Genomic DNA, 16,015 nt, shown 5'->3' on the forward strand with positions numbered 1-16,015 from the left:
TATGTTACTCAATCCGGGTAAATTCTGCAGAAATGTAAAACATTTTCATTTAACGACCAAGCGGAATTATACAGATAAAACACTTGGTTGCATTTTTACAGGTAGAATACAATAAAGTGTACATCTTGAATTCAGTTTCATCAATAAATCACAAGGTTTTCTCTTTCTCCCGAAAACTAAGCCCGGGCGGTGTTAAGATACTTCACAGGGTAAGCACGCTCAATTCTAGATTTCGTAAATTATTGCTTTATTGTCTAATAAATAGACTAGTACGAACAAGAAAGCGCGATTAACCTTCCATGTGCGAAGACACAATTTGATCGCCCCATCTACCAAATTTATTCCTACGCATGTAAAGTTAATACACCCCCTTATCTGTTCTGATCTATCTACGATTATTAATTAACAATTAATAAGCCTAAAAAATATTATTACTCTCAATATTGCTATGATAACTATTTTTATGTTAGATAGGCTAGAACAAGGGAGTACGTTTGACCTATCATGCGCAATAATTCGCAGGTTTGCAAAATACTGGACATCAACTCAAACGTGTCCTTTCATTCTAATCTACCTATTATTATTAGTTATTAATTAATATCAAAGTAATATTAATTAATAATTAATAATCTTAGTACCTAATATTGCTCTAATTTATATTAATTATTAATTAATAATCTATAAATTATAATATTAATGAACACGATTATTACTTATCGTTACCATACAAACCGCGTTTGGTTAAATAATAATGCCGGGAAATAGTAAACTAGTTCCAAATAATAAAAAATATATAAAAATAACAGTGTGAATAAGATAAGAAAAAGACGCATAATGATATTTTTAAATAATCTAATTAAACTGGGAAAAACGGGATGCAAATATAATTCAATTAAACTGAATTAATTATAAATAAATGGAATGAAATATAACGTAATTAATAAGTTTTAGGAAAATGGGGAAAAATACATATAAATTAAACGAAAAAAATAAAAACATACATAAAACTGAAATTAAATTAAAACGGTAGAAACTAATAAAAAATGGTTAAATTCAAATTATTGTTTGGAAAGGGGGAAAACGGGGTAAAATAAAAAAGAGTGAAAGTTGCGGAAAAAACACGAGTATGGAAAAAAATCTATTTAAAACTTGGGGGGGGGGAAATGAGATGAAAAAATTATTAATAAACAGGAAATAAATATTGAAAACCGAATGAGATAGGAAAATAAAGAACAAAACTAATGTAATTACAACAAAAAACGCGGTCTGTGCCATTTGTTTGATCAGTCGCCTTTTACGACCCACTCGAAAAATGACAAAAAAGAGGGTGGCCAATTCTTTCCCCGAACCACCAGGGGATTGCAGGTAATATTTACGACTCTTGAAAACGTTTAATTCTAAGATTATGCCTATGGATATGCGTCATATTGCTCATACATATATTGCTCAGTGTTATTACTTAAATACTTAATATTATACGCAACACATAACGGTGGATAAAAAACCGATATCCCGCTACACCACTTTTATGGAGGCTTTTAAGCGGACTGGAGGGAGGAAATAATAACCGGTGGGAAGATACAAATAAAAACAATACCAAATGAACTAGCTAGTTTATCTAGTCAAAACGCGACTTGGGGAAATTTTAGGGACACAATTGAAAAAAAAAATAAGAACTCGATAATTAATTATACGCTAAAGTGACTACTATTAGTATTACTTACAACTATGAAGACCCGTGATTTATTGCATCGTTCTGACTTAAGCTAGATTAATATTCTATTTTTAGCAATAAGGAAGAGCCGTGGACGTCGACCACGTGGCACTCTACTAAAGGGTGTTAAGGATACAAATTGAATAGCGACCTTAAAGGAGTAAAGCTGTTGGATATTCGTAAGAACGTTTAAAGCGCTATTTAATATGTACTTATTTCCGCACTATGGCCAAATATGTGAATCTCGGTCCAGTCTGTAAATCTAAAGCCAATTGCCACGTAAGTCGACTTACTAATTACATACGAGAATCTTTTGACAAAGTCACGGTACGGAATGAATTGTTAAAATCAAGGTATCGTGTTTTAAGGGTAGTTTTAGTTGAAAAAGAATATAAACATTTTGAATGAGTTGTGCGGAATGAAATTTGTTTGACATTATTTTAAAGTATAGAGTTCGCGGTTGAAATAAATAAGCATAAAAATACTACGTTGCGACGCTCCTTACAAAGGAGCAGTTTTTAGTTTTTACTTATAATCGTTGTTTTGACCCCAAACAACGATTGTAAGTAATAACTGAAAAAAGATATGAAAATGAAAATCAAAAACCTTTTCAGTTTTACGTTATGAGTTCGAATATTGAAGAAAAATTAAATAATAATAATGATAAAATATTTTGAAATAATCGTAACTACATCAAAAGATTATTCGTCTTATATTAGAAACACTACAACTGTTCTATGTAATTTTATTAAAAATTTTCGTTTCTTTGAAATATTATCTATTTTATCACTGTTTTCTACTTTACATTTACTCTAGCGACTAAGGTTTATTTATATATACACTTATAAATAATGAAGGCAATTGGGTAACGGTATTAAAACCTACAATTATTCTCAAATCACATTTTCTAGCCTATTTACAAGTGACGTATTTTAAATACAGCTTTTGAAGCACTAATATTAAAAGGATGAAATATTCTTAGCATACTTTACAGCCTATTTTAGTACCTATTTATAGATTAATTAAACTAGCAGTACTTATCTTAATATTTGCCATTGTTACACGTTTGCCATCGCACTGGGGTGCAATGGAAGAAAAACCAAAAATCAAATCATAATTAATTAACCTACACTCGGCTATCCAATAAATTTTTCACCTGCTAAAAACCGTACAGGCGTCATGACGGTCCTCCAGATATCAGTCGGAGTTCATACTTCAAGCGAGGCGGTGGCGATAGCGAACTCCAATTATACTACCCAGCGTTTGTACAGATTTGTTCGAATACAGTACGCGATATTGAATTTGCTTTCAACGGGCGTTAGAGAAAACAAATGCAAAAAATCACATCCCGTTCGAAGACATTCATAGAAACATTAGAGCTCAATATTTCGAGTTCTCTACCGCCACTGCTTTTGCTCTTAGCATGAGCACAGCGGTGTAAAGAATTAATTGGATTCCCAAGTACCTAGTCTAAGCACGACACGCATATGCAATACTGGGAATATAAGCAACTTGAACACAACGGCTCTTACAACGAAGCTTACTAATATTCTAATACTAAATTTCTTTAATAACTAACATAACCTAAAAAAAACTAACCTGACTAAAAAAAACGCAAATACTTTCAGTGAAAATGGAAATAGACGCAGATATATTTCGTTCGTGTAGGACAATGGAAGACTCAATTTACGTAATTTTATAGCAAAAAAAATAATAATAATAATACACAATATATACATAGGTAAATCAGATTAGTAAAATTTGTATAGAACAGATTATCGAAAATTGTGTTTGTATAAATCTGGAAGGCGAAATATATGAAGAAGAGAGTCAGTCTGCAGTAGTCGCTAAGTATATGTAGATGGTGTGTGTAACTTATTTTGTTCTAGCGACCGCAACATACTCTTATGTAAAACAAATAATCGGAAAATGTGTTATTAAATTCTTACGGTACGAGAAAAGGGCAAACAATGTTTATCGTATCAGAAACCATTAAATAAACATGCTCTTTAAGGGGAACGTAACGTACTATTATCATGGATATTTTTTTACTATAACGAATGATATTTTTAAAAAATTAGTTCAATAATAGGATAAATAAAACCTGATTACCATGAATAAAATTTCATCGGTCTACTAACATTAAAAACCCATCATTTTCCGTTCAAAGTTCTTCGTAACGTAAATGACATGTTTTTAATAGATTGAGGTTATTAAAATTCGATTCGCGATTATCAAATTGTTTGTATCTTATTAATGTGTGATTCGTTGATTTATGGTAAAATAAATATCTATAAAAATACTACGTTTTGGTCCCCCAAGATGTTTCATGTAACAAACCTTACCAAAAATTTAACAAATTATTCTGAGAGAAGATAAAGGCGTTAAATTACAGCGTTACAGGAACTAAATACTGGCGGAAGGTAACTAAATGTACGAATACTAACTTTTAGAGTTACCTTAATTTAACTAATTCTTATGTGCTATTCGTCATTAGTTACTAACTAATACTAACTTAAGGACAATTTCAAAGCTAGCTTAATTTAACTATAACTAATTCTTATGCGGTATTCGTCATTAGTTACTAACTAGTACTAACTTAAGGACAATTTCAAAGCTACCTTAATAACTATAACTTCTTTTTATATGCTATTCGTCATCAGCTACTAACTTAAGTACAATTTCAAAGCTACCTTAATTTAACTTTAACTAATTCTTATATATTAATTCATGATTATAATAAACGCCAGTTAAGTGAAGATTTTTTTTTGTAAATCTACTCAACTAAAATATGACACATAACTTGCGGTAAAAAAAAATCATACACTTCGCAGCGATCCTTGGACTATCATAAGATCACTCCAAAGTATACATTTTTTTTTAGATAATGCGTATATTTACCTTGAGCACATTTATTAAAACGAAAATATATTTCACCATACTGGCGCTCAGTGTTAGACGAGTCGATATGATAAATGACAATCTTATATTATAATAGTTCGAATTAGTTACTGATAAATATAAGAGGAAATATATATAAAAATTATGTTTTACATTTATATACATCCTGAATACGTATATAAACGTATAATATAATTTTTTTGCCAAAAAAATTATGATAGACTATAACATACAGGAAAATTGTGAAAACTCTTACGTATCTAATAACACACGACATAAATACGAGTACACCTAGACACAAGAAGAAACCTTAGCTAACATTTAAAAAAACAATATACTTATAAATTAAAGAACGGGAAATCTCACAGCGAATGAGATGCATTTATAACTGATGTGAAACCTTCTAGAAATAAGCGAACTGATTTATTTACTGAATGGGCAAAACTGTTTTTTTTATGGATATTTGAAATGTGTCATAAATATAAATGAAATTTGAACTACAACGATAAATGAAATAAGAGTTAAAAACATGCCTTCCGCTGTGAATTTCCCCAGAAAATTGGTTAGAATCTACACATAACACATCGTTGAGAATGAGATTAAAATCTTAACTGAATAAAATAAATAACAATAACTAAAAGTCAGATTGTTGTTTTAAATAAGTCAGTATTAAAATAAATCAAAATTTGTGACGCAAAATTAGATACGCGTAAAATTTGCAATTCATATAATATTTTCGTATTTCATTATGACTAATGTGTTGATGTGTAGATTTTGGAAAAGTAAACTTGTAAAAGATAACATAAAAAGAGGGTAATAAGTAAGCTATCTCGGTGAATGGCGCTTCAATCCCTGGGAGGATAATACTGCGAGAGCAACTTGGACACGCTTTGTGCAAGTTTCATGGTGCTGGCGCACAGCACCCTTCGCGATAATACATCAAACTTTCCACCTAAAGATAAACACAATTCTTTATCTTGCCCTCTAAATATTCATGAGCAATAAAAAAAAAATTATCCTACATAATATTTTCAATTCAATTCCTATGTACTGCGGCCATGTTAATACAAATATCGTATGAACTGCGGCGTTTAATCAAAATAATTAAATTATGAGGTTAGGTACAAAACGGTGAGATGCAGGCGTCATTTCGCGTTACACAAATTCTGGCGTGTGTGATTTCTTCGTAACCGACTTTAATTTATTGATCACTCAGTCAATTTTATGTCTGTGATTTCGTAGTAACGAGTTACCACCCTACAGATACGAACGTACTAGATACGCGCGGTTTTTCTTCACCGTTCCGCGCTAACCCGTATGACCTACGCGCACGAGAAAAGGTATTTGTTCCAAAAATATTTAATGCGTACCGGATACACTGTCAAATTTTTGTCAGGTTTCATACCTGAAAATATTTTGTTACAACAAACGTTGTGATATTTTTGCTTGTTTATAAAAAAATGCCTGAAAATAACCCGAAGGTAGGGTGGTTAAAAATTGTAAGATATCAACTTTAGAAATTTTAACAACTCCCGAATAGTGAGCATTCGTAAAATTCGCAGTGCTTTTTTCGACTAATTTCTGAAGAACCGAGACGTTTTCAACTCAGTTCTATCTCGAGTATCAACTTTAAATTTTTTTAATTTCTCCATAACAGTTTGATGCAGGCGTCGCGAAAATTGCAACAATTCTTGCGCCTATATTTTTTTGGTAACCCAGTTAATTTTTCGTCTATGTAACGAGTTAAAAATCTTAATATATCAACTTTCGAAATTTTAAGGACAACACAAAAATATTGAGCAGCAATAGTCGAAAATTCGATGAGCTTTTTTCCGACTGATTTCTGAGGAACCGAAATATTTTCAACTCAGTTATCTCGAGGTATCGATTTTCGACTTTTTACCGACAACTACAAATCGTTACATCTGTGATTTGAAACCACTTTCAAAAAAAATCTTTAAAACCGACTTTTGAATTTTTTAACAACTCCCGAACTGAGCTCTAGCGGCCGTAAAATCCTCAGCGCTTTTTCTGACTGATTTCTGAGGAACCGAGATATTTTCATCTCGGTTATCTCGAGATATCAACTTTCGAATTTTTAATTAAAACTCCCGAAGTAGAGTCGTGAAATTTGCACAGCTTATCCTGCCAGTGATTTCTTAGTAATCGAGTTATTCTCAACTCTCAGCTACCTCGATATATCCACTTTCGAAATTCAAACGACTGCTCCTGAACGGTCAGCTGCAGAGTCATGAAATTTACACACCTATTCTGCCTATTTTTAAGTAACTTAGATACTTTCAGCTCACAACTTTTTCGAACTCTCAACTTTTGAAGTAATAACGATAACTTCCAAACGATGGGTGTGATGAGTACCTACATTTTTCATTATCACGGCTGCGATTACTGGGTGAGCCTACCCTCGTAAATACTAAATTATCATTGTTGGTTTAAAAAAATCGCACAGCGCCCTCTGTTATTACGAGAATCATTTTCATAGTACCCGTTTTCCGCTGGGATTTTAACGATTCATTTCAGTAAAATTTTATACGTGTAGATGGCGCTAACAGTACAGAATTGATGAATTGATTTGACGCTCTGGTACAATACCTACCTTTCCATTTCTCAAATATGTGAACTTGTGTGTCTTCAATGTGTAAATATCTGTTCATAAAATAATCAAACAAATTTGTAGGAGGAATTTATTTGGCATGGAATACTTCAATGAAATTTGAAATAAAATACTCAAAAAATTAGATAAAACATTAGGTTTTCGAGAAAATACTTCAATTATTCAACGCGAATTTCTTAATTGACTTAACAGTATCACAAAAGATTTTACAAAAAAATAAGATGTTCAAGATATTACTTGTGTTGCTTTTTTCTCAATCAAATATTACTACGATTTATTCTCATTTTTTACATTTCTGTATTGCACACCAAATTACACTTTTATGAAAATCACCCAATTTTGCTCTGAATTATAATTATTAATTACAAAGTTAAAAAATAAATCACTTCAAATATTTTAAAGACTTGAAATTTTTATTTTCAATGCAGTATTTAATATGACATTACTTATTATTTTTGGTCTTTCTCCAACAATACTTTGTATAAAAAAAGGGTCTGAGTACTATCTGACTTGTGAAGATGTATTTTTTGTTTTCTATTCTGTACCCTAATATTAGCTGTTTTTTTCTTCTACGCGCTAAAATTCAAGAGATGTCATTTAAATCCGACTAATGCAACACAAAAAAAAATTGGTCGATTTTTGTCGCTAGATGATTTATTTACATAAAAATAATTCTTGGCAATGAGAAGCACAATTTTTTTTAATAATAAATTTCAAGTCTTTTTTTCTTTTACAGTTTAACAATTTTTTTATCTTGGTCTGTCCTCTCAAATATCTATTTTTTAGCAAATTTTCTATTTTTTATCTATTTTTTGTATTAAAATGTACAAACTTGGCTGATTTTCAGAAAAAATAAAGAAAATCTGTATAAGGTAAATGGCTCACCGGCTGGATCGATGCACACGCCTCCCGCTTCTTCTACTAGCAGTTGACCAGCCGCAATGTCCCACGCGTGGATTCCAAACTCGTAGTTGATGTCAGCTCCTCCGCAGGCTACCATCGCCATATTCAACGCAGCCGACCCCAAAGTACGCACTCTGTAAAAAAACGACAATTTCATATTCTGCTAATTAAAACGCAAACAACACTATTTAAATAATTGATCGCTCTTATATGTATTATTTTGCAATAAAATAATAGATACTGACCCATGAACGATCGGAGTTAGCTTGTTAAGGTTTTCCAGAACAACCGACATCTTTTCAGGATCCCGGCTAGTTCCGGCTTCAGCCATCACTAGCGCCTTGCAAACTTCGGTCTCGGCAGAAACGTGGATAGGGTTGCCGTTCAAGTATGCTCCCTTTCCTCTGCGTGCAGTAAATAGTTGGTTCAATATCGGGTTGTAGATAACAGCAATTTGGGGTTCCTGCCAAAAATTAAAACACCAAAATTAATTTGGTTGATATAAAAAATCAGTTATTCATTTATTAATATTTAAAACAAAATTGTCATTTAATTTGTGGATGTTAAATTTACCTTGTTCACGAATAGGGCGATGGATATACAGCAGTGAGGAAAACCATGAACGAAGTTCATCGTACCGTCGACAGGGTCTATAATCCATGTTGGTTCGTTGGTAAGTTCACATTTACCCCCGTCAGATACGGCTTCTTCTCCTATGAACCTTCAAAAACATAAAAATATTCATTTTAACTATTCTTTACGTCTATTCAGATATATAGAAAATGCCTATTTATTTTAAGGATGACTTACAAGTGGCTGGGGAAAATGTCGGACAATCCCCCCACGAGCACACTCTCCACCTCCTTGTCTGTAGCTGTTACCAAGTCTACTTCGCAGGACTTAGTTTCCACGTTCTTGGTCGTACTCACTGCTTGTAGTATTATCTGTGAACAATTCAAATTACACAAATAAGACTTAAGGAAGGACAAAGAAATCGAAGCATTATAAAAATACGCAAATAAGAATCTTCTATAAAAAAAATATTCTTTTTTATTCTCCTTAATAATTTCGATTACACACATTTGAAAAACATATCCAAGTATAATAAGACGCACATTTTGGAAATGGTTGAAATGTTACAAAGCAAAATCGCATTAAATATTTCATCTTTTAAAAGAAAATTATCAGAAACAAAAAAATATCTTTACCCGAAAATTAATGTCAATTTTACTCTGATTTAAAAATGTTTGCTCTAAAAATAAAACGAGCCATTGTTCCACCAGTGCATTTCTTAGTTCCGTTGTATTTAATCCTCAAGTTCACTCAATTTTATAATAATTAACGAACTTGTCAATTCTAACCTCAAAAATGATTATATCACAATTAAGATTTGTATGTATAAATTTTATATCCAATACAAGAGCCAATTATTTTTCCAAATTTCGACTTTGAGATGCTTCTTAAAACGAGACAATACGCAGAAAAATCCAAACATGATATATTTTGAGTTCATCGGCTAACGCAGGTTAATTAAATTAACAGGTCGCAATATAATACGCCAACATGGTATAAATGACCGCAAATAACATCCCTGAAAAAATATTTTCTTCGTTTACCCGGAAATAAATAAATAATTGCAGGAAACGCTAAGATTTTGTTTTTTAAACGTCAAAATTATATTGACAGGTTCATCGTAACTGCGGGTTGCTCTTTCCATGAGATTTGACTCCTGGGAGATGGCTTCCAGAAATATCCTGTAAAATAATGTTTTGAAAAGGGGAATGACGGCACTCACCTCTCCGCATCTCTCCACCAGTCTGCTGACAGCTTCAAACTCTAAATCCCAATCACCGTCCATTCCAAAAATATAATTAATGAGGGAGCCAAGAATCAACTGAATAGGGCAAACTCAAGAGAACCGGAAACGCAGGAAGAATGAAATAAAATGGCCGGGAAGGGCTGCTGGGGGGTTTATATACCCTTAGACACAAATACTATCATAAGCAACAAACACTACAGAAGCCACCCACCCTATAGATACCACCACAAACAAAAGAATAGAAACTGTATACAGACGTCGAGTCCGCCTGCGCGGCAACGGCTAGGAAACTATTAACTTTTCGTACCATATTTTTTGTTATAGTTTTCTATTTTATTTGGATATTATTTAAAAAATTCAACCTTACAATATAAATGTGTTTTCACCTATCCCTGGATCATTATTTCATTTACTCACTAAATTTTGAAAACCTTAGTACACAGCCCCGAACGCAGGATAAATGATAACAAAATTTATGAGGTTGATCCTTTTAATAATGGTTTCTAGGCTGGACCTTCCTCTGTCACAAATATTTCCTTTTTTGCCTATTCAAATATTTCGTATTCCTTTATTCTTCTCTTAAATTCTAGTATGAATTTATAATCCCATTTTATAATAAATGGCTTATTCAATACATACCAGATGATCTATCTTTAGCCAGATACATTTTTAAAATTCTTAAAATATTTACAATGAATCAAAAATAATAAGTTGTTTTGAAAGGGTCTGATTGGACTAAAGAAAAGATTTATTATGGTAAAAAAAAATTAAAAGGTTATCAAAAGAATAGTTTGCATTGTTAAAATAAACTGTGTGTCTTTAATATATTCCTGCAAAACAGACAAAAATATTTAATAAATATGCGTATATGAAACTTTTAAGTAAGTACTGAACAACATTATTGTCTTTTAGTGAACGCCTCTAGATTTTTGTTTATGAATATTATCTCTGTCTCTCTTTAAGTTCATGCTGTCACCTTTGTACGCGCTGCGCCGTGGAGCTAGCATCCCTTCGGCTATGCGTTTATGTATTTGTAGCGTCCCCACCTCTCTTCCGGGAAATGGTTGGGTATTGATGTTCTGAATAGGACAGTGCTAACTCCGTTAACACCCCTCTGCAAAATAATATGGACAGTACCGGATTTAGATCCAATAATACGAACGAGTTGTGTTAAACTTTGACCGATTAATACTTGATGAATTATTAACCAAATCCCAACAAAAACTATCTTTAAAAAGTTTGAAAAATTAAGCCCCATTCGCGGAAACTGTCTTTGGACATTTTCGACTTTACAGGCTAATACTTTGATAGACAGAAAACATTTTCTATGCTTGGCTGGTAAAGGGTTAAATAATCATTTGATATTTGTAAACGTAATTTGACGAATTAGTTTAAATACACGTTTTTTCAACAAGTTTTCAAATAATTTTATTTTCTTCTGTAGAAAAATATAATCGTATTACGTTGTTTCACTACAGGGGTCAAAGAGCATGAAAGGACACACACGTCTGTCCTGACATACTTTTCTAGCTTCCTTTACATCCATACATATAGTCATACATGCCCCCCGATTATGTAGATTTTAGGTTCTGTTGATCTGGTCGTGCCATCTGGACGTTTTGGCCGTCCTCGTTCTGTTCTCTTGTTCATATTTGCAAAAAATACTTTCTTTGTTATGCTATCGTTATCCATTAGCTCTACATATCCATACTACCTTAATGAACTCTCTGTTTTTTTTTTAAATATCAGTCTGGTTCAGCCTTCCTATCTAATACCTTCTTTCTAACTCATTCCTTTCTATTACTTTCATTTTTAATTCTATCATACATTGATTTTTTCAAGCATTTGTCTGAGGTTATACATTTTAACGGCGTTCATTCCACTTTCATCTTTCTTTTGCCAATTCCATGTTACGCTTCCATACATCAGTGTCGTTTCTAGCACTCCGTTGTGAACTGGCGTTTATCTAACATGGACATATTTTCACTCTAATAAAATCACTCTATTGAAAAACAAATATTATTTTTTTTCCCTAGATTCACCCTTCTTTAAAAATCTTTATCCATTTTTTCATCCATTGAGAACATGGTTACTAGATATAAACATTATTGCACTTGTTGTTAGCATTTATCATATACGTTAATTTCTCATGATGTTGCATCTTTCTCTCTTTCAAATACCGTGCCCTATGGCTTACTTTTATTCATTGCAAGCTTATTTTCCATACATACATCATACGTTCTGGAAGCTATTCGGTGCAAATCCTCCGCATTGTTTGCTAGCAATACTGTGTCATCCGCATACAACAAGCAACTTACATTTGTCATTCTCGCTACGATTCTAATACTTTCAATATCTTTTGTATGATCGTATATTTACAGATTAAACAACTTTGGTGACATTACACAACCCTGTTTAAGCCTTTTGCTATCGCAAACCACAATGTAATTCTCCCATTAATTCGTATTCTAGCTGTGCTGTCCTTGTAGAGAGAAATAACTGCTAGTATTAATTTATTATATTTGCCTGGTGAATCTTGCGTGCCTCAATAATTCACCAGTCTATGTTGGCGGTAGTGCAACTACCAGAAGGGTCTCCCATGCCAAACAGATTGGTGATGAGAGGCCAGGCGAAGCAGGAAATAAGGTTGAGCCGACCTGTTGAGGCGTCCTCGGACCTCAGGTCTCAGGAACGCAGGGCCAATCACTCTACTTACTTAAATATTTGGATAAGGTCAAGTCCATTAAAGCCTCAGACACCAGCTTCTCTGGCACCCCTGGACCCGACTATGTTAGGGCTGCTTTACGAAAACGGCTCCTATCCAACAACTAATCTTTCCGATCGGCACATACAATGTGCGGACAATGCAGGTCCACGGCAAGGATATTCACGCGACTCGTATCATGAAAAACTACAAGTTAGACATTCTAGGATTGTGCAAGTTGCAATGGAAAGGATCTGGAAAGAGGTTGTTGGATAACCATATAGGTATGTCTGCACTCCGGAAAAGAATGACATCACCGTCAAGGGGTGGCAATTCTCCTTTCAGAAAGAGTAGCAAAATGCATGGTCAATTGGGAACCGATTTCTGAACGTCTTATACGCATCACCCTTCAAACGGCTGATAGTTCTGTCACTGTCCTACATTCCTACGCGCCTACCGGAATTGCAGATGCTCAAACAAAGGATTCCTTCAACGACTCTCTCCATGCGGCCATTCTTATTTACAAAATGTAATTATATCATCAATGCTTTTTATTTTATAAAAATGCATTAAAACCAAAAATCACGTAGAGGACTGAAATATATATATATATATATATATATATATATATATATATATATATATATATATATATATATATATATATATATATATATATATATATATATATATATATATATATATATATATATATATATATATATATATATATATATATATATATATATATTTATATTATCCACTGACACTTCGTGATGGAATTGCATTTTTAATTTATTATTAGATTAAAACCAATATTTTTAGCTTTTCCACTTTTTTATTTGACCAGCGACCGGGTTTCGTCGTTACCGACATCATCAGACTGGTCAGATGATGTCGGTAACGACGAAACCCGGTCGATGGTCAAATAAAAAAGTGGAAAAGCTAAAAATATTGTTTTTTTTTTTTTAATCTAATATATATATATATATATATATATATATATATATATATATATATATATATATATATATATATATATATATATATATATATATATATATATATATATATATATATATATATATATATATATATATATATATATATATATATATATATATATATATATATATATATATATATATATATATATATATATATTTATATATATATATATTTATTTGACCAGCGACCTGGTTTCGTCGTTACCGACATCATCAGACCAGTCTGATGATGTCGGTAACGACGAAACCCGGTCGCTGGTCAAATAAAAAAGTGGAAAAGCTAAAAATATTGTTTTTTTTTTTTTAATCTAATATATATATATATATATATATATATATATGTATATATATATATATTTATATATATATATATATATATTTATATATATATATATATATATATATATATATATATATTTATATATATATATATATATATATATATATATATATATATATATATATATTTATATATATATATATATATATATATATATATATATATATATATATATATATATATATATATATATATATAAATATATATATATATTTTTTTTCATATATATAAATGTGTGAGTGTGTGTGTGTGTGTGTATGTCTGTGTGCTTGTGTGAATAGATTTGATTTTTTATGCAGTCTCATATAGGAAAGTCTTGATATTCCAGTGAATAATTGTTCCCATCATTTCCATCGAATAAACGTAGGTGTTGCCATCATTAAAATTTACGAAAAAAGCTTGTAGACTTGTTCGAATCCGCGTCTGTAAAGGGGTGGGTTTCACTGTTGCTATGCTAAACTTCTCGGATATTAGCCTCTTCCTGATTGGACCTCTAGCCCGCCCCATATAGTGCCATGGTAACCACGCACACTACCAGAGATATACGGATATGAAGATATACAGATACAAAAAAATACAGATGACTTTTCTGAGACTGTGTGTGCCTGGGAATTTATTTTTGTGCGTCTTACTTCCATATGGTGGTGGGACAGATAACGAATAACCTCGCTCGAACTGTTGCTAACTAACAAACAAACCATCACGCCGCTTCCCGTAGGAGAAGCAGTGAAAATAGAGCGCCATACCACCCTTTCTTGGCAAATATTATTCGTCTCTTCCACATTTGATCAGTATTTATATTTAAAAAAACATATTCATGCTCATATTTTCCAGAAAAGTCACTCAAAGAGACCTTTTTTTTAAATCCCCGCTTGAATATTTAATGTCACGTGAAACAACATTTATAATACCATAGCTATAGTAACCATGATTGGCTTTCTGTTGTTGGAGCTAAAATCTAGTTTCAGTTTCAACAATAAAACAAAAGAAATTTATTAATTCCTGTTCCGGTGAATTTCCGCCATCACAATTAAATTATTTTTTCTTTGTCAAGTTTCATCCTTCAGATGTATGTATTCATAATACAAAATATTGGATCATCACAGCATGCCGTGTTTTTGAGTCATATATTAAATATGGTAAATATTTAGGTTTTACCTGAAATATTAAAAAAGGATGCGCAAATTTTTGGAAAAGGAAAATAATATGCTCGTGAGAATAAAAATGTGTTTTGGAGGACACTATATCTTACATTTCACTCGGATAAATAATGTTAACTTGGTTGAACCCATATCGCTCGGTTCTTTCAAGTACGTCATAAATAAAAAAACTTGATTTTTCAGGAGAACATTTTCAAAGTTTAAAAATATAACACAATGTATTAAAAATAAATATCAAGCCACTTATTGAACTTTTTATTGTGCAACAGGCCTTTGTAGGTAAAATCCGAAGGTTTTTTTTCCATTTCAAAAATATTTAGTATATTTAAAAAAAAATTAAACACTACCTTTTCTTCAAAATGCTAATACAACATTTTCTGCCCTGTAGCGGGTAAATATTAAGTTAAAAATCTGCCTGTTTTGCTGGGATAAAGTACATTTTCTGGGCATTCTGAAAACATGCACAACTGAAAATTGACGACATTTGATTTATGATGTTCTTGAAAGGAGTGAGCGATATGTTATGGTGCATATCGTATTGAGTGATAATTCAGATTAGGTAATGACTATGTACATGAAATAACATCTTCTTAATATAATTCCAAGTAGATAATGACTATACACACTATATAATAATCTTCTAATGGAATCCCAATAAGGTAATGACTATGTAAATGATATAAAAAATCTTTAACGGAATCCAATTAGGTAATGACTATGTACATGATATAAAAAATCTTCTAATGTAATTTCAATAAGGTAACGACTACGTACTTGATTTAAAAAATCTTCTACTGGAATTCCAATTATAATAGGTAATGACCATGTACATGAT

At 31.7% G+C, this 16,015-nt stretch overlaps 2 protein-coding genes across 2 annotated transcripts; one reads left to right on the top strand and one right to left on the bottom strand.

The window, feature by feature from the left end:
• Nucleotides 1–4,475: 4,475 nt before the first annotated feature.
• Nucleotides 4,476–10,209, bottom strand: LOC148301768 (inositol monophosphatase 1). The gene is made up of 6 exons (XM_088272729.1): nucleotides 9,946–10,209; nucleotides 8,961–9,094; nucleotides 8,724–8,871; nucleotides 8,396–8,613; nucleotides 8,133–8,284; nucleotides 4,476–5,567 (listed from the first exon to the last, which is right to left on the bottom strand). The coding sequence occupies exons 1-6, from the start codon at nucleotides 10,006–10,008 to the stop codon at nucleotides 5,461–5,463; spliced, it is 822 nt and encodes a 273-aa protein (XP_088128855.1). The 5' UTR covers nucleotides 10,009–10,209; the 3' UTR covers nucleotides 4,476–5,460.
• Nucleotides 10,210–12,833: 2,624 nt separating this feature from the next.
• On the top strand, nucleotides 12,834–13,206 carry LOC148301769 (uncharacterized). The gene is made up of 2 exons (XM_088272744.1): nucleotides 12,834–12,957; nucleotides 13,019–13,206. The coding sequence occupies exons 1-2, from the start codon at nucleotides 12,834–12,836 to the stop codon at nucleotides 13,204–13,206; spliced, it is 312 nt and encodes a 103-aa protein (XP_088128870.1).
• The last annotated feature ends 2,809 nt before the right edge of the window (nucleotides 13,207–16,015 follow it).

The sequence above is a fragment of the Brachycentrus maculatus genome, unplaced genomic scaffold (genome assembly GCF_059751285.1).
Source record: "Brachycentrus maculatus isolate JH-2025_06_01 unplaced genomic scaffold, ASM5975128v1 h1tg000518l, whole genome shotgun sequence".
Taxonomy (NCBI): domain Eukaryota; kingdom Metazoa; phylum Arthropoda; class Insecta; order Trichoptera; family Brachycentridae; genus Brachycentrus; species Brachycentrus maculatus.